The sequence below is a fragment of the Lagopus leucura genome, unplaced genomic scaffold, assembly GCF_019238085.1.
Source record: "Lagopus leucura isolate 7727_CA_CO unplaced genomic scaffold, USGS_WTPT01 Super-Scaffold_100002, whole genome shotgun sequence".
Classification (NCBI taxonomy): domain Eukaryota; kingdom Metazoa; phylum Chordata; class Aves; order Galliformes; family Phasianidae; genus Lagopus; species Lagopus leucura.
The window spans coordinates 45,668,031-45,686,777 of NW_024962263.1; the positions used below are offsets into that span (position 1 = coordinate 45,668,031).

At 35.7% G+C, this 18,747-nt stretch overlaps 1 protein-coding gene across 5 annotated transcripts in view; it reads left to right on the forward strand.

Moving 5' to 3' along the window:
• Nucleotides 1–17,206, forward strand: part of RBBP8 (RB binding protein 8, endonuclease) — a 38,009-nt gene extending 20,803 nt beyond the window's left edge. For all 5 annotated transcript variants that reach the window (XM_042869658.1, XM_042869655.1, XM_042869657.1 and 2 more), the window contains 12 exons: nt 962–1,060; nt 2,161–2,258; nt 2,884–3,011; nt 3,664–4,549; nt 4,631–4,757; nt 5,911–6,008; nt 6,710–6,824; nt 7,849–8,019; nt 8,653–8,722; nt 9,718–9,814; nt 13,955–14,096; nt 16,603–17,206. In XM_042869658.1, the coding sequence (XP_042725592.1) occupies nt 962–1,060; nt 2,161–2,258; nt 2,884–3,011; nt 3,664–4,549; nt 4,631–4,757; nt 5,911–6,008; nt 6,710–6,824; nt 7,849–8,019; nt 8,653–8,722; nt 9,718–9,814; nt 13,955–14,096; nt 16,603–16,700 (2,129 nt within the window). In that variant the 3' untranslated portion in view covers nt 16,701–17,206. The remainder of the gene's footprint in view (nt 1–961; nt 1,061–2,160; nt 2,259–2,883; nt 3,012–3,663; nt 4,550–4,630; nt 4,758–5,910; nt 6,009–6,709; nt 6,825–7,848; nt 8,020–8,652; nt 8,723–9,717; nt 9,815–13,954; nt 14,097–16,602) is intronic.
• Nucleotides 17,207–18,747: the final 1,541 nt, after the last annotated feature.

Sequence of the window (18,747 nt, forward strand, 5' to 3'; positions counted from 1 at the left end):
TGTGTTTTAACCATAACAGATGTTTTTGAGGTAAGGAACTTTTGGTTAGTATTCTAATGATACACAAGAAATATAATAAACAATCCAGGTGCTTTTAATGCATTAATTTATCTTCTGAAATAATAATAATTTTTGAAAGTATTTTAAAAACATGTGTGATTGGATCTAAATATAAGTCTTGACTAAAAGCTTTCTAAGAATAAAAGCAGAACAAATATGGGGGAATAGGGTGAGTTGGTTATTCATGCCCTTTATTTTAAGCATCTGATTTTGGTGTTGTGAGCAGCTAATCTTTTCTAAATACACTTCTCTCAATTTTCTGAATAAAAAACTTGAGCTATCAGATTAAAGCAAAGTTTTATATATTTATATATATCTTATCTATCTATATATATAAAAGATTCTTTATCTATCTATATATGTATATAAGATTCTTATCTCTCTCTCTCTATATATAAGATTCTTATCTATCTATATATATGTAAAAGAAATTACGTAATGCCTGTCTTGGTTAATGGTTAAGAAAAGCAATTGGTGTCCAGGGCTGCATGGCACACAGAAGGTTGGTCATTATTCAAATCACAGGTTTTTTTTTGCTTTTTCATTAACTTAGCTGGTGCAGAAATTAATTCTCTTTGACAATTTACTCTTTAATACTTTCAGTGCTGTATGAAGAAATGAAATATTGATTGGATACCTACTGCTTATGCAATCAGTGTAGAAAGTGATATAGTTTTGTGTCAGCATTATTTTATGGCTGACTAGCAGGGGATATATCTGAGAGACAGAGAATTAACATGAAATATTAAAAATAATCAGATGCCCTTAGGTGAATGGATCTACTAACACTCCAAAATTCATATTAGGTGTTAGGACTAGGACATTGGTTCTGTCTGCACATGTCTGTGACACTAGGCTATGTAGTTTTGTCACATGATAATGTTTATACAACTTTTCCTAGAGTTTCAAATTCCTCTGTATTCCACACAAGCAAGCAGTCATCATGAAGAGGAGATACTAGTGGCAGACACCTGTGATCCACAACTGTCCCCTGTACCAAGTAAGTGCATTAATAGTTTTAGTTCTAATTCTGTTTGAAACAAGGGAAATCTTACTACAGCTGAGGAGTTAGAAACAACCGAGGTTCAGTTTGTGATCCTTCTCTTTAAACAAAGGATCCAGAAAAAGGAAATCACATTTAATCACAGAACTACTTCTGAAGTGCCTACCTCGATGCCAGTGAATAATGTGATCTGGTAGCTTAGCAGTAGGGCTTTGAGTCAAGAAGTGAAAAGAACCTCAGTCCAGCTCTTACAGCTGATTTGTTTTGGTCAACTTGCTTAATTGAGTTACGTCTGAGTTTTCAACTGTAACATGAGATAAAAGACTCAAAGCATTGTACTTATTCTGAAGTGAGTATGTAACATTTATAAGTGCTTCTAGTAATTATCCCTTTGTACTTGTGCATTGATTATAAGTCTTTAAATCTTAAATCTTTCTGCATAAACAATTCTTTGACAAGAATTTTGTGCCCCTGATTTTTTTTTTCCTCTGAAGTATTTATATTTGAATGATTGTGAGAGTCGGTGTTGGAATTACTCGTTGCAGGTCAGGATTATGGATTGTGGTTCTTTTACTTTCCCATCATAGTATCACTTTGTCTCAGTTTAATAAATGGAATAACATTACCCCCTTGAAAGAGGGGAAACTCACTTCTTGGCTTTCATAATAAGAACACAAGAATAATAGAAGTGTCACCTAGGAAATAAACAACACAATCATTTTTCTGCAAATATTCACTCTTCCTGTTCTACATGTTGTTCTCGGGTTGCTCATGCCATGGGCTGGGAGTTTGAAATATAACTTCTGCATAGATTTGTATTTTAATTCTGGGGAATTTTACACAGGAATCATATGTTTCTGTGATAGTACAGCAATTTCCTCTCATCAGAAGTTCTTCTTTCCCTTCACTCCACTCATTGCTTCCATATGTGATTCTATCTGATACAGGTCTGATCTGATACTATTTCCATAATAATTAGATTTCAGTTTGTGCTATTATTTTGTTTTAGTTTGGAGTTTGTATTCCTTGTGTAAGTAGACTAAGATATTATATTTATATATGTAATTTAGTAAGTGAATTTCTTTATATTCATAAAGATAAACCGAGGATGGGAGGTTATCCTGTTCCAAAGCCATCTTTTAACTTGGCTGCGGTTGTTGCAGAAACAATTGGACTTGCTGTTCAGGATGAATCCGTAAGTGTTACAGATTTCTCACATAACTTTTTTTGCCAACTGTTTTGGAAAGCAGTGTTTTTTAATTTGGCATTGAAATTCCTCAGAACTTATTTAAAGTTCCAGTAAGCTCACTCTAGCTTACTTTTTCTGATGTAATAAAGGATTTCTATAGCAAGAGGGGAGATAACTGAGCTGACTTGTCTGCACACAGTGGAGGCAGGAGGGCCATGGTTCTTGCTATGAACACGTATTTCAAGTTTAACTACGGTAGTGGCATAAACCTCAGGATCTGCTTGTGCAGTAATCATGTCATAACACACTGAAAAAGCTTACTTGGTGATGAGGTTCTTGATGCATTCCATGTTTTTGCTTTGTAAGTACAGTTGATAGTAATTTTTTCCTTTAAATAGAAATAGTACCTATGTTTATATGTATGTGTCTTGAAGGAATTTTTAAGTTTCTGTAAGATTTTTTTTTAAAAGCTGCTGGTGAAAAGATCATCTTTCTTTTAGTTTGTTACTTTTCAGAGTGAATGGTCATATTTGAATGGGGCTTTGGAGTATTTATATGTAATTCTAGCATGCTTATAAGCTTGAACAGCTTTTAACATTTTCATTCTTTGTTTTACTTCATGACTTGCAAGGAGTCCCAGAGCGTACTGAGTTCTTCCCACACTCATGCTGCTATGAACCAGGCTCCAGAGGGCATACGTTCTGAAGACTCGAAAAAACATTCAGCTTCTGAATCAAGAAATGAAGACAACAGTTTAGGGTTTGTTTCCACTCATTAAAATAATGTTTTAAACAGTGTCTTCCATTAAAGGTACAGACACAGAAATAAAACTATTTTCATATTATCCCGTTTTCTTCGACGTAAGTCACCACTAGAAGAAAAGGAGCTGATAAAATGCAAAGCTGTGGACTTTTACTTCCCTTTCAGAGTTGTGATGCATGAGTTTTTGATGTATGCAGTCCTTCCCTAAATGACTTTTTATATGTTTTATTGATCACAAGTGAAAACCAGAGCAGTTCCAAAAAAAAAAACAAAACAAACAAAAAAAGAAACAAAAAGCCCATGAGAAACCGAAAACAAAACTTGCACGCTTTTCCTTCATTTGCAGAAGCTTTGAGATTCTACAGTCATGGTTATAGAATCTTTTCAAGAGCCTACATAGATTATTTTCTCAATCCTTCCCACTTTCTACCATTTCACAGCACTTAAAGGTAGGCAGTCCTTCAGTAGGAGAGATTCCTTACTTCCCAGACCATAAGTTTCCCTGTTCTTATTTTTTTTCTGTTTTTTAGTTCATTTTAGTTAATATTCTGACAGCTTCTTGCAGATCATTGATGGGAATTGTTTAGGTTTTTTTTCCACTTTCTTTTCCCAGACACCAAAAAATGATTTAATCTCTCACTGTATTCAGCCTTTCAGGTCCATCTCAAAACACTCCGCCACGTGTTGACTGGGATTCTCAAGTAGTTTCTCCTGTTTTTGGAGCTTCTAGCAATACGCGGAACACCTCAAGTACAAGTCATGCATCTTGTATTTTAGATTCTGATTCGAAGCCTAATGTCAAAATCAACCTCTTTAACAATCCTTCCGGTTCCAGATCTCATAAAATTAGGTCAAAATCTGAAGATGTTGCTTTTGTCGCACCACTGAATCTTGGAACTGAAATCAATTCAGTTATCAGCCAGGTCTCTAGCAACAGGCAAATGGTTTTGAAAAAGAATAGTAATGAGGTTGTAACTTCTGTTGGAAACACCTGTGCAGCTAAAAATGAGGTGATCAAGAGCGATTTCCTTCTCATACACCAGAAGCAGCCAGAGGGACGGGGTGCTAAGAGAAAGATAGCTGAAGATGAGCATGTAATTAGCTGTGAAAATGCATCCTTCAACAAAGAGAACTCTGCACCCTTTCGTTCAGATATTCAGCACGTTAATGGGGAACACACGGGTGATAAGCCCTTGGATCTGTCTGACCGCGTCTGTGGAGTTCGTTGTCAAGAGAAAAAACAAGGAAGTGAGGAGACCTGTAAGAATAAACTGAAGCAGGTGACTCTGTATGACGTTTTTCTGCAACTAGGGAAGCCCATTCATGAGGGTTCATCGTCAGTTCAGAATGCCAACAACGAGAGGAGCTTATTTGGCGGAGAGATGCAAGGGGAGCCCTATGTACAAGAGGCAGTGCTGGCAAAAACATTTGCAGATACAAAAAAACAGATCCAAATGAAAGAAGAAGTCCCTCCCTTAAAAATAACACCATTGCCAAGTACTGTAGACACAGAGCAACTTTTTAATGATGTGAAGGTATGTTTTTTCTCAGTTTTTCTTCTCTTGAAATGCCAAATTTAAGTCGTGGGAAACAATAAAATTGCAATATGTTGTTAGGTTGCCAGTGACCATGTACCAAACAGAAAGAAAACAAGGACAGGGCATGGAGAGTCTGAACCAGCGTCTGTACTTCAACCAAACCCTTGTAGACTATCAAAAAATAAAGTACTGCCAAATGAGCAAGGTAACTTAAAGAAATTGTTCATTTTAGTACCATATCCTCGGAGTTCATGCTACAGATGAGTAGAATTCTTTATATCCTGTCTTCTCCCACATTATCACTTTTCTGCTTTATATTTAGTCTCTTTCTGTTCTATGCTTCTCTAGATCACATTTAGATTTTCAGTTATAATCTGCTGTATTTCATTAGGCTTTCCTTTAGTAGTATCTCCCTGTATTCTTTTGCCTCTATATAATGAATGTATCATTGGCATTCAGCTGTAAACTCAATAAATAATGAATGATCTTATATCTCATTTATTTAGGATGTTTTTCTGCACAATGCCTTACTGCAGCACATGAATTACAGACAGTTTAAACTCAAGCTTCCTAAAATTTTATTTCACTGTCTACATCAAATGCTTGAAAACTGTTTTCAGGTGTAAAAAATAAGCCATTTTGTTAATGCCTTACAATCTATTAGAGAAGCAGATTCCATGAAATACTTTCCTTGGAAGTTGTATATTCTTTCCTGTAGGTGATCCCAGTCTTAATTTCTTTTTTATTTTTATAACTGGGATTGTAATATTACCTATATTCCTTAGCTATGTTGTTGCACTGCATACTTGATGGAGAAATCCTTAAAAGTTTACATTATAAGTTAAAAAAAAAAAAGTGTTTGGTGTTGCATGTAGCTTGAAATCTAAACTTCTAGTTCACAGCTGCATTGGGAGCCATCCCTAGAACAATGACCAGACACTACTGTACTCGTGTGTCCTACGAATTAACTGCTGTATTCTTATTAATCTGATGTGTCTCTCCTATGCAATTTTAATATTACTTGATTTGAACAGTACAGAGATTTTTATCAGCAAGATTATTTATGTATTAAATACCTTGTAGAAATGTATAGGTGTGGTGTGCTGCCTGAATATAGCAAAAAACAAACAAACAAAAAACCAAAAAAAAACCCCACCAAAATAGCAAACCTTGAAATGTTTTCTTTACAGATTCAGAAATTCATGATTTACGTTTATTGTATTTTTGAGAAAAGTCAATCCTTAAAACCAAAGATGAACAGAAATTGAACTTAAATGGCACATATCGGATGCAACTTACAGAATTTGATTCTAATTTGTTTTTTGTTTTTTTTTTTTTGCCATATTCTCTATATCCAGACCTGAAAGAAAAACCTTTAGAAAACTTTCAGTGGAGCATAGACCCAGGAGCTGACCTTGCGCAGTACAAAATGGACGTAACTGTGATTGATACGAAGGTGAGCCATCGCGTTGCAACAGGTTGGCGTGTTCCATAGCGTTGGGAAAAAAGCCTTTAGAAGTCATCTCATGAACTTTATTCCAGGCAGACCAAACCTACTTGCTAACTAAAATCAATTTCACTCACTTGATGCTTTTTCCCATTTCTGTATAATGTTTATTTACAGCGTAGTTCAGTTATCCTGTAACATTTCAGCTGTCTTGTTGTATTTGATCAACTTTGCCATGTGGGTATTCAGGACTTGATGGTATCTTGGGATTTTGCTGAAAACAAAAATGCTTCAAATCTCATGTTTTCCTGTGAAAGCCTTCATGAAGACATCTTTCTTTAAGTAATGGAAGATGGGCAGATCATGACAATTATCCCTCTTACACTTGATTACAGGTTGCCTACTAGAAATTAGAAATTGCCTATGAGAATTTTCCTGAAATTTGTTGGCTTTCTCTCAAATAAGATCTATCTTGATGTGTTTTGAATTGAGACTGACTGCTTTTGAATTTCTGTATGATTAATTTTTTTCTCTTTGTGGAATTTTAACATGAAAACTTTAAGGAATTTTTTGTCTAGCAAATAATGTAATTCACCAGATAAATGTCCAGAGATTTTCCAGGAACAGTGACAAAATGGTTTTAGATAATAGTAATATTGATTACACCAATTGTTTCTGAGTGTGATTGTCAAATTTCCTTTTTTATTCAGGATGATTCTCAGTCAAGAATTGGAGGGGAAGCTGTTGATATGGATTATACATACGTTAGTGAAAGTGTGCTACTGAAAATGAAAAATCCAGAGCTAAGCCAGGAAAGCAGTCCAAGTAAGACTTCTTTTTACCCTCTTTGGATTTATTTTTTTATTATTATTTATTTTTTGGGGGGAGGAGAAAACAAAGGATAGTTTTTTCCCATATGTGATTAGATAACATAAACTGGCTTGCAGCAAAAAACACATTTATTTTTTTGTGGTTATAAAGATCAGCCTGTCTACTAGTACAATGGATGGTGGTTGTTTCTTTATTTAAACTTACATGGTTTAAACAAGGTTTGTTGCAAGACAAAGCCAGAACTGTGCTTTTACAGTGCTTAAGAAGTTGAATACTTTTTTTCCATGCTCTAGCCTGTAATGAGCACACTTGCAACTAGGTGCTTTGAAAGGCTGATAGGTAATCATATCAGAGTTCCTATGGAAGACCAATCTCATTTTTAATAGCATATAATTAGAACTAGTGTAGTTAAAATGACTCCAGATGTGTTTATATCACATCTAACATATGATATGTGGTGAACTGTGGTTGCAGGGCCACGACTTCTAACAGTGATTGCATTCTGGTTTTTGCTTTGAGTGTGGTGGTGGTCACTTTCTGTTGTTTTAGTTCTCTTTTTTGCTTGCTTGGGGATGTTTGCTATTGTTGCTTTATTTTTGTTTCAAGATTTTGCAGCTTGATCACGTTTCTGTAGTTTGTTTCCTACACAAAGAAAAGCATTTCCTTCTGCTTGAAAGAGTCCATTATTGCAACAACCAAAATCTTATGCACACACTGTTGAAGTTTAAAGGGATATCAAAGTGATTCAGGAGTTAATTGAAGTTTAGAAATAGGAACAAGATGTCTTTATGAAAAATATGAGTGTTGTTCACATTCTAAAGGTCACTGGATTAGTTGCAGAAAGAATAAACGTACTGTTAATGAGTTAATCAGTACTAGAGCTGGAAGTAGATGTCCGTTCATAATATACATTCAGTCAAAGCATGCCTTCTTTACTTAAATTGTTGAGAGAGATTTGGAATGGTCATTGCTTGAGTGTTTGTTGTTGTTGTTTGTTTGTTTGTTTTTGCTGTAATAGGAAGAGAAAAAAAAATGAATGATACCATAACAGAAATGTTTGATCGGACAGCTGATGGAGAATATGAATCATGCCTACCTGAAGATAGTCTTTCTGCATGCGATGAAAAAGAAACTGTGCATGGTGAAGAGCAGGACAAAGGAATAGCAGTAGCAAGCAAGAAACCAAACAGTGAGATATATATATATATATGTGTATATATATATTTATTTTATTCTTTCTTTGTTAGTCTGGTCAGACTGCAAAAGTTGGAGTCAGGGTCTGTTCCATAGGAACAAATATGCCAAATAAACTGTGAGTTCATTGTTCATAAGTTCATAGGATGATTCATTCATTGTCATGACATAATATAAACAGATATGAAAATTGTTCTGTTGGTTCATTTATATTACATGCATACAAATATGGACCTGTAATGGAAGTTGACATAGAAGCTGTACAACAGAGTCACTCCTAAGGAAAACACACCAGTTTTTGGCTGTAGGTTAGGACTGTGATTTACTTGCTTTCTGTGTTCCCCAGTTATATTGAGATTTCTCAATATTTTGTATTTTAAGTAACCTTTCCATTCCTATTCTGCTCATCTTATCTCACTGCTCTTTTTCTTCTTCCCTCCTAATGCTTTGCAATCACTGGTCAACCAATTCTGTATTATTTTTACTTTCTATTTGTATCTTCTACCTCAGAGCAGCATGAACGTGGCTTTTTTTGTATCTAATAGCCTACTAATCGTTTTAGAGACGTTTCTGCAGGCAGTCTTTTAACCTTATGTGACATGTGACTTTTTGTTCTGTGTGTTTACAGAACATGAGGATAAACAAGATAAAGCCAAACAGAAAGCTTTTGTGGAGCCATATTTCAAAAGCGATGAAAGGTAATTTGCTTAATATAAATAGTAATAAAAGTAGTTGTTTAACACAGGTATTCTGAGGGTATTTCCTCCTTGAAGAGAACTTGTTCTGCCATAAAGCAAACCTGTTCATTTGCAACTTATTAGCATCTGAAAATGCGCAGGTAAAAAGATACTGTGAATTAGATAAAACCTGAAGTAGAGGGAGGAAAAAAACACACATTAAGGTACATCAGTCACATTTGTTGCAAAGTAAGGAATGATGTTTCTGCTTTTTATAATCCTGTTGAATGAAGTGTTTTGTAATCCGTGCGGTTTCTTACGGGCATGTAGCCATGCATGAGTTTATCGTCAAAGAGCCGATGGGTTGCTTGTATAAATAAGAAAAAAGTTATCTTTCATGGCTTTTTTCCCTTCCTCTAGGCAATAAATGAGGAATGTGAAATAACTGTGTGCCTTAGGGCTTCCTTTGTTGCCTTTCTGCCTGATCATCATTGATAGTCTGGGTCTTCCTTTCATAATGATACCAAGCTCTTCACTTAAATAATTACTGTCTTTTTTTTACATTGGCCTGTTTGCTTTGTAGATGAAAATTTGTTTAGTGGTTTCAAAAAAGAGCATGTTAGTTGAAAAAAATCTTAGTGTTTAAATGGCAGCATGACATTCCTCCTGCAGATATCAGCGTGGGAACTTCTGAGTCCCAGAATGTGTTCTTCAGAACTCATATTTTTGAGTAATTCAGATCAAGTCACTTTCCTATGATGAAAAGCCATAAACACGTGACATGTATATGTGTGGGGCTTTTTTTTAAGGATTTTATTGTATTTTTAAAACTCTGAAACTGTTTCAATTACGACAGTAATCATATTTGAATATGAAATGCAGTATGTTTGGGTTTTGTCGATGCTGTGACTTCTTTTTTTGAAGCTATCCATTATTGTATCCTTACAAAAAAGAAAATACTCAGACATGTAGAGGAAATAAATGTTCTATCATATGAAAACACTTTTGCTTTTCAGAAAGAATACTGTGTTAGACTTTCCTCATATTGAGGTGATTCGAAAGAAAGAAGAAAGAAGAAAATTGCCTGGCCATACTTGTAAGGAATGTGAAATCGTAAGTAGCATTGGTAGTTTTGGTCTTCTGACTCTTCTACTATCTACATTCTGAAGTGCTGTTGAAATGGAGTCTGGTCACATCATCTTCAGTATATACAGGAGTCAAGAGTTGTTCACCAAAGCTGTTCACAAAAGTTACTTTTTTTTTTTTTAGATCTATAGTAACCACATGTAACTTTTATTCTTTTTTCTATGCCTTTACCTTCTATGTATGAAGGCAAAAGCCTCTGGCAGTATGATTCCAGTATGGTTTTTGTTAATAAAAGAAGCGTTAGCTAATCAAAGAATTGTAAGCTTCTAAATTTTAGTTCTACACTCTACTGTTATTCATGGGTACTTGAATAAGTGTGTTTTGTTTCCTGTTGTACCTCTGTGTCTTCTTTTTTTTTCTGAGGCATCTGTATTTTCAGATTGTTACACCAACAAATGCACTAATGTAAATGTATGTGTAAATGTACACAAAAATTTATATGACCAGGAGAAAAGTATGGGATTTTGGGCTACAAGTTTTTCCTTCCTTTAAAATTACTGAACTGCTTACATGTAAGTTGAAGAAAGATAAAGTATTGACATAGTTATATGCATAATAAGGACATATTTAATTTGATTCTGAGTAGGCTGAGTTAATTAGGCAATGATCTAATAAGTAAATGTGCCAGGAGTGTTGAGTAATGGCTGAATAATGATGGATTATCTCAGAAGTCTTTTCACATCATTTCCACACAAATATGTATTGGTATGGAACCAATGCTGTTCATAGATTCTGCTGCTGGGCATTCTACAGCTAAATTGCGTCTACTTAGCTAAAGAAATATATTGGATTATATTTTGGTCGAAAACATGTTCCTGAAAAATATCCTTCATAAAACTCATTAAATTAAAGTAATTTTTACATCAACTGTAAATACCACTTTCAAAAAGGTGCTTAATTCAGATAGTTTGAAGGGAAGGAAAGAAAAACCAAAACCTTCAGTCTATTTCTTGGCCCAGGAGCTACATGCTAACTTTCAGTTTCCTGCATCTGTAAGCTATGGATCAGTCAATCCAGTTCTTGTTACTTCCTGACAACTTAATTAGAGTGGTAATTCTGGAAACTTAACAGCTTTGATTTTTACAGTATTAAGTCTCCACATTAAACTTTTAAAAATATGTATATATTCTTTTTAAAGTCTAGGCCATTCAAGATGAATGTCTTAGAATGTGTGGAATGCTTGGCTACAGCATTGCAACATGCATGATAAAGCTACCTTTCAATGAAATGCCTATGGAAAAAAAAAAAGGAGTATTAGACAAAGCATAAGTAATACTTTAAAAGTCTTGGCTTATTAGTCAGAAGATTTTGAAACGTTTCTTAAGTCTGAGAAAATGCTTAAGGAGTGGATTGAAATCAGTAAATAGTTTCTGGCTAAGTGCTGCAAGCAGTATCAGAGGGGTTGCCTGTTCATTGCAAGCTGATGTGAGAGATCTGACTTCTGCACGTGCTCTGGCAAACTGAAGTCCTTTATGTCCTGGTCATAGGACTTTTTCAAGGATCTCACCCATCTCACAGTGTAAAATGTGGTAAGATGTCTTCTGTTATGATGGCTTTGCAATGAGATCAGAGAGAGTTTGTAAAATAAAATGCTTGTTAGTGTGATTCAGTCTCACTACACTTCACTAATCAGAGTCAGGTGTTTTTATATACATTTAGATTACAGAACTGACTAAGCAACTGTGCTGAACTAACAGGAAGAGCATTTGAAAGATTTGTTCTCTTAAGACTGCAAATAAAAGTTCTGTAAACAGTTATTTTACGATGAATGTACTGCAGGTGTATCTTTTCCCACACAGGAAAACCTTGCTGTAGTGTTCTGTGGGGGTTGAGGACGCTGTGAATATGTCCATCTAGAAGACAGCTGAGTTATTTTTTCTTAATAGCAGCCATGTGTCACTTTTTCAGTCTTGACCAACTCAAAACATTTCTAAACAAGCTAAAATAAGGAAGTTACTTTTAATTTCTTTAGATTGATTAGCTTGATTGATTTGGTTTTTTTAGTTCTCTGTTCCTCCAGAACTGCACGGTATTTGTCATCATTTGATACATAAATACTCCCCACCAGTCATGATCTGTTTAGCCCCTCCACCAAAATGCAGTACATTGCAGATTTTCAGTAGGCTACTTTCTAAAATTCCAACTGTTTAAAGGGCAAACATAATATGTACCACTTCTCCTTGAAAAAGACTCAGCTAATAATCACACAGATACTCTAGAATTTTTATAATTAATTTTGTGGACTCTGACTCCACATCATTCCTTAACTTTTATTAGCAAATACTGATATACATACTAGATGCCGTTCCTCTTCTTTCATTAGTCTCTACTTCTGTAGTCCAACCAGAGACATTTTCTCAGCTGTATCCCTGAAGACCACTTGATCTGACTCAGTCCCTGAATTGTTGATACCCACTCAAGTTCTGGCCTTGGCCATAGGCTTTTTGCTTTGAAGGGAACCATGGATAAGACAGCAGCAGACTAAATTTCTCCAGATTCAGGTACTGAAAGGAGTTCTGCTGTTAGCAGTTTGGAAACAGGCAGATGTTTATGTGTATGTTATGTTTTGCCTGCTATCTATTAGGAAAAAAGGAATTTATCTGTGTACTTTACTGTTCTAAATAAGTAGATTTTTTTGAAATGCTGCCATTAGATGGAGACAGGAAGTAAAGTAATCTCTATTGACAGAAATACTCTGTTCTTTTCCCGTTTCCCACTCTAGATTACTTTCCAGCTGACTTAATGAGGTTTTAATTCTGCATTTTTTGAATTATAATTTTGATGAAATTGTTTTACCACTTTCATGAGGAGCAGGCTTCTTGTGCAGTCCAAACTTAGTGTTTCCACTTAAATCATATAATGCTTTCAGCTTTGAAAATGCTGTAGTACCTTGTGATAGCTAAGTGCCCAGTTGCTGTTTTAGAAGATGTTAAACTACAATCACAAGTCAAAGCACTAGAAAGTTAATGTTTGTTTCATTATACTTAAGGGAACATGCAGCAAAGAAGCTTGGAGGATGTGTGTACTTTTCGCAGTACAGTCCCTAGCACAGTTGACAGATGTATTTATTAATTTAAATAAAAAGTAGTTAGTCAGTGTGCTAATTACTTTAAGCAAAGTACAACTGTTAAGTAGTTTCTAGAGTCTCAGTGGTCAATCAATGTGTTAAACGAGCTCTTTCATAGATTGGCCTGGGTTGAAAAGGACCACGATGATCATCCAGTTTCAATCCCCTGCTATGTGCAGGGTCACCAGCCAGCAGACCAGGCTGCCCAGAGCCACATCCAGCCTGGCCTTGAATGCCTCCAGGGATGGGGCATCCACAGCCTCCTTGGGCAACCTGTTCCAGTGTGTCACCACCCTCTGTGTGAAAAACTTCCTCCTGTTTAACCTAAATCTCCCCTGTCTCAATTTAAAACCATTCCCCCTTTGTCCTATCACTGTCCACCCTCGTAAACAGCCGTTCCCTCTCCTGTTTTTATGCTCCCTTCAAGTATTGGAAGGCCATTGAGGTCTCCCCACAGCCTTCTCCAAGCTAAACAAGCCCAGTTCTCAACCTTTCCTCATAGGAGAGGTGCTCCAGCCCTCTATTTATGTGCCCCTAGTTTGAAGATAATAAAGCAGGAAGGATTTTGACTTGAAGTTGCTGTAAGCTTTAAATTTAGATTCTGGAAATAATTTTGAAGCATGAATTTTGTAGCATAATGTTTACTTCTTTTTTTTTATTTGCAAATTGAAACTTTTGTTTACTAGGAAACTCATATCTACCTTGACACCTGTGCCAGTTTCACAAAATCAGCCAGTAAAACTGTTGACATAAGTAATTATACACATTGCTAAACCTTTTACCTGTGGTATGCTAAAAGATATAAAGCTAACAAATGTGCCACTGTAAGGCTATGCTTAATCTGTAAATTCTGTAAACTTCTAGGATAACAGCCAGATATTTGTCGTTTGGATGACAAATCTTTACTCTTGGCTACCCGCACCATTACTTCTAGATAACTGTGTTAATAAACACTCATTGACAATGTCGCTGTGTAAAGCAGTACCTCTATACATAATAAATCTGTTAACTAGAATTTTTTTTTTTTATCTCACATACAGTATTATGCAGATATTCCAGAAGAGGAGAGAGAAAAGAAGCTAGCTGCCTGTTCAAGACACAGATTTCGTTATATTCCACCAAACACACCTGAAAATTTCTGGGAGGTTGGATTTCCTTCCACTCAAACTTGTATGGAAAGAGGTTAGTGCAAAAAATGGCTCATAAATCCAGGAAACCATTTTAGAAAAAAAATGGACATTAAAAAGTGCTTTGTTTCTAGTCTGTCAGGCAGCCTTCTTCACCTAGCCTTTCTGAGATCCTTTTACTTAATAGCAACTGTTATTTTGAATGAATATTGCCTGTTTTTAACAGCTGCTATACTACTAGGAAGAATTAAATATAGGGAAACTTTGTCATAAACTAGATAGAGAATGCTGAAGTAAATGGTGTTGTCGTAGAATTTGGTTGAAACCCTACTTGTCTTTCAACCAGAGCAAGAACTCAGTGTTTTCAGAGGCAAAGGCTGAGAGATTGTACTCGCTGAGGACAGACAGGCAGCACCACTGATCTCCTTTGTGTGTATCTTGGGAGTTCCTTATAACAAAACAAAAATGGAAAAGTTGAGGGTCAGATGTGTTTAGGTAGCTCTTAATACACATTCCCTGTTCACCGATGAAACTCGAAAGCTGTTTTTCTGACTTGTCTTCACACAGAAGATTGTTCTTTCTGAATAATTTCTGTAAATCCTGAATGTTGATATAAGAACAAGAACTAGTTTTTGCAAAGGACTTTAAAACCTAAGTTTGTGCTGTACTGTATGTATGTTTCTTCACAACGGTGAAACTATGAGATAAGGAGTCCTGTATGAACTCTTTGCAACTAATATGAATTAAGTGACTCAAAATGTTAATCTCAACTGATTTTGTCTGTTCTCAGCAGTTTCAGAGCAGGTGTAGGAAAACAGCTAGGGGTATGAACGTGTTCTTGAGTGGTGGTTACCAAATCGTTCTTAATCTGTCAGAACAAATAGCATTGATTTTCAGATCCTTAAGATAACTTTATTAGTGCAAATCATGCTGCTTAATCAAGACGTACTGAGCTGAGTTCATATAAATTTGAAGCTGAATTTGTAAGGAATGTGTGCATTTCAAGCATAACATTCAGAACTGTAAGTTTCCCTGCACATCATGGGTGTCAAATGTGAGATTTCCCTTTGAAGTTCTTTGAAGTTTCCTTTGAAGGTTCCCCCTTCTTAAAGATCTGCTGTGAGACGTTAAGCTAGTTATAAAATTTGCCAGCCATCAGACTTCAGGAAAATGTTCCGTCCTTTTCCCATAAATTTGTCTCTGTTACTATGTATGGAATGGTGAATCCTTCAGTGCAGCTAGCCTATACCACAGTAACACTGCTGAATCACCACTTCCTTTGTGAGTTATCTCTTTCCTCCCTTCTGTATCCAGCTAGCTATGGCTTGGCTGTGGCTAAATCATTCCTTCTATACCTTAGTTTATGAGATAGGCTCTACAGTGGCAAGAATTCTTCCATGGTTTGAGATGATTATCTTCTTAAGGTGAACAAATCATTGTCCTTCCTCTTCCAACCTTGGTTGCCTTTTACCTGTTCCAACTGAGGAGAAAGCTGATCCAGACTAAGCAGTGTCCATTTTATAACACAGGTATCCTGTGTTATAACAAGATATCCTGTTACAGAGGTTGTCTATTACTACTCATTTAGAATCTACTTGCCCTCCTGTTTCTTAGATTCTTAGCAATCTCCTAGCTCTGCTAGAGCAAGAGCTGGTCAGTTCTTAATGGTCCTCAGCAGCATGTGAAAGGCAGACTTCTGATCTGTTCTTCCTTTATAAAAGTGACAGTGCAGCAGGAACACTGGGAAGGGTTCCAGTGATGATGAACAACTGTAGTTATCAGAAGTTGTGCATGTATGTAGGATGTATTTTCTATTTCTTCCTGGTATCTTGAACCAATTGGATTTTTAAAATAACTGAGGACTGTATAGAAAGCATTTTCCAACTATGAAGTAGGAATCTACTACTCTCACCTCAACAGATGTTACTGCTGATAAACAGTAAAGGTTTGACACAAGCCAGATGCTGTAACTGGTTTGCATGAAGTGCCTGCTTATTGTCATTGCTAGCAAAGTTGAGCGTGTTACAGAAATTTCCTATGCACTTTCCTTATCAGAAAGCTGTCAAAGTGTGTTTGATCTGTAGGTTTGGCTTTTTTCCAGTTGCTCTTTAATAAAAGGGAATGCTCTCAAGACAGAGGGATGTACTCTAAATTCACAAAACACATGTGCCTAAATTTTTCCTGTATATGACCGGAATACATTTTAAGAAGTTAATTTTGTCAGACAACTGAACTTGCAGTACTAACAAGTACTTTGTTACTCCTCTGTAAAATCGTCTGCAGAACAGATGATGAGAAATGCAGTTTTGTATTTAAATGAACAGTTCATAGCCTTCGTTCTTCTCTTCAGCCTTACCTGTCAGTCCTGCATTACTGTGTGGTCACCCACCAGAACGCAATTGAGTGTTTTCATTATCAGTACAGCACCCTGGGATCTGTAACTTTTGTTACAGGGGAGGGAGGGGGAAAATAGTCAGAGGATTTTTTTTGAGGGTAAGCAAAAACAGAAGCTTGTTGTTGTATTATATTTATCACTTCAGACTTGTTCTTATTCTTTTAAGGGTATATTAAAGAGGATGTCGCGCCCTGCCAACGTCCAAAAAGACGGCAGCCTTATGCTGTAATGTTCTCTCCAAAAGGCAAAGAGCAGAAGACATAAATGATGGGGAAGTAAAGCATAGCAACCTGAAGAGCGCCTTTCCTGTCCTTAGATATTTATAGTTAATATAAACTTGAAATAGAGACCTGTTTTTCACAATGATAAATCATTTCGTTAAATATGTAAATTTTATAAAAATTCATTTGAAAATCTGAAGTATCTACCAGGAAACCAAACTATTTAATGTATGTTTGTTTCATATTGTGTTTAATACATTTTGTATTATTTTTTTTTTTTTTGCACCTGTCAAACAATGAGTCTTTTTTTCTTTTCTTTGAAGTCAACTGCTACAACTTCAGCAAATCCCATCTAATCTTTTTGTTGTTGAGTAACTTCTTTGAAGTCACTGAGATCACAGTTCTTCTTGCAGGGTCTAAGTGCCTGTCAGTGGGAACAGAGATGCAGATTTTGTAGGGTGCTTCCATTTTGCACTGGATTTTTATATATAAACTTTTTCTTCTAGAAATAAATTTTACCTACTTGTAATAAAAGTGTATTAAATTGAAGAGGTATCTACTGTTAATAGTTTTGGAGCTCTAAAAACCTGTGCAATCTTTTTCTTCCTTAAAATGATGGTGTTAAATGTATAGTGCTGCATTTCTTCTGCTTAAATCAGAATATCCAGGTTGTCTTTTTTTGTTGTTTTATTTTAAATTACAGTGTCTCATTTATTGATAAGGAGATAAACATCCATACTTCTAAATTTGTATAACAGCTATGCATTGATCATTTTCCAAGGCAATGATCACTGCTATCCACTAGATTATGAAGGATTCTCCAGAGGCATTTTAAATTAATTCTTTGTAATGGGGAGTATAGTTAATTCCACACTTACGCTTGGAGGGTAAGAACAGAATGAAGGAGGCCAGATAATACTTTTACCTAGGTGGACAGGCAAAAGATCACTTAAGAATGGGATACTTCAGAATTGCATAGCGTTTTAGGATAGAATATAAACTTTCAAGCAGTTTAGAGCCAGCGACAGGCTTAACCAATGGGAAATCTCTTTAAGAGGAGATCATAAAGTGTGTATACATATATATGTATAGACACGTATTATATAAAGTACAGTGTGTAAATATGTGTATCTTCCATTTGTGCAGTTTGTCTATGTAGATGTGTGTGTTTGTGTGTATGTAAAGAAAATACATGTTTAAGTACTTGGCAGATAGAACCGTGTTATTCCAGGTGCAGTTATACAGGAGTGACTGTAAGTTCTGCTGGTGGGGAGGTTATGGCATATGCATAAAAACAAAGCTAAAAGAAAATTAAACTAACTCTTGCAGTAACAAGCACAAAAATCTTTTGACACTGTAAGCCTCTCATAAGAAGAATAATGTATCTCCAGGCACTGTCACCAATTACCTACCCTGCTTAGCTGATTAACTTTTGCCTTAGCATCACAAAGGGAGATCTTACTGCATGGCAAAGGCAGAAAGCCAAATAATAATGAAAATCTGTAGTTATCCCCATGTATCCTAACGTGTGATGACGGTAGATGTTTATACAATATAGTGTTGTTGAAGAATCCATGCAAGGTGAATCTAACATTCTGAAAAATTTGAGTACTCCAAAGAAAATTGGTAGGTGCAGCCAAAATTAGGAATTTTCCAGATATCTTGAAAAATGTTTTAGAGCAATGATTTTGTTTTCTGAATAAATGTTTATCAGTCTTTTTATATTTAAAGAAAAAAAAAAAGGTCTTTGACAAAGAAAGGTGGGAGGCTGCTTTTATCTAGAGAAAGCCTTCACAAAAAAGTTATATCAGCAACAAACGTAGAGACTAACACAGCCAGTGTAAAACTGATTGTAAAGTAGGCTGCATGAGAAAGTAGTTTCTTAACTGTAAATCTTGTTTTTAAGGAGTGTCAAGGAGCAAGCCTTCAGTGTGTTGTTAAATGATCAAACTACAGTGTGAACACTTGAGTTGACAAGGAAAAAATCTTCTATACCAATGTTCTTCATGGAAGTGCTTAAGGAAATGTCTTTGCAGGAAGAGTTAGAGGAGCTGTGGTGAAGTGAGAAGAGGGCGATGCAGTGAGTGTCA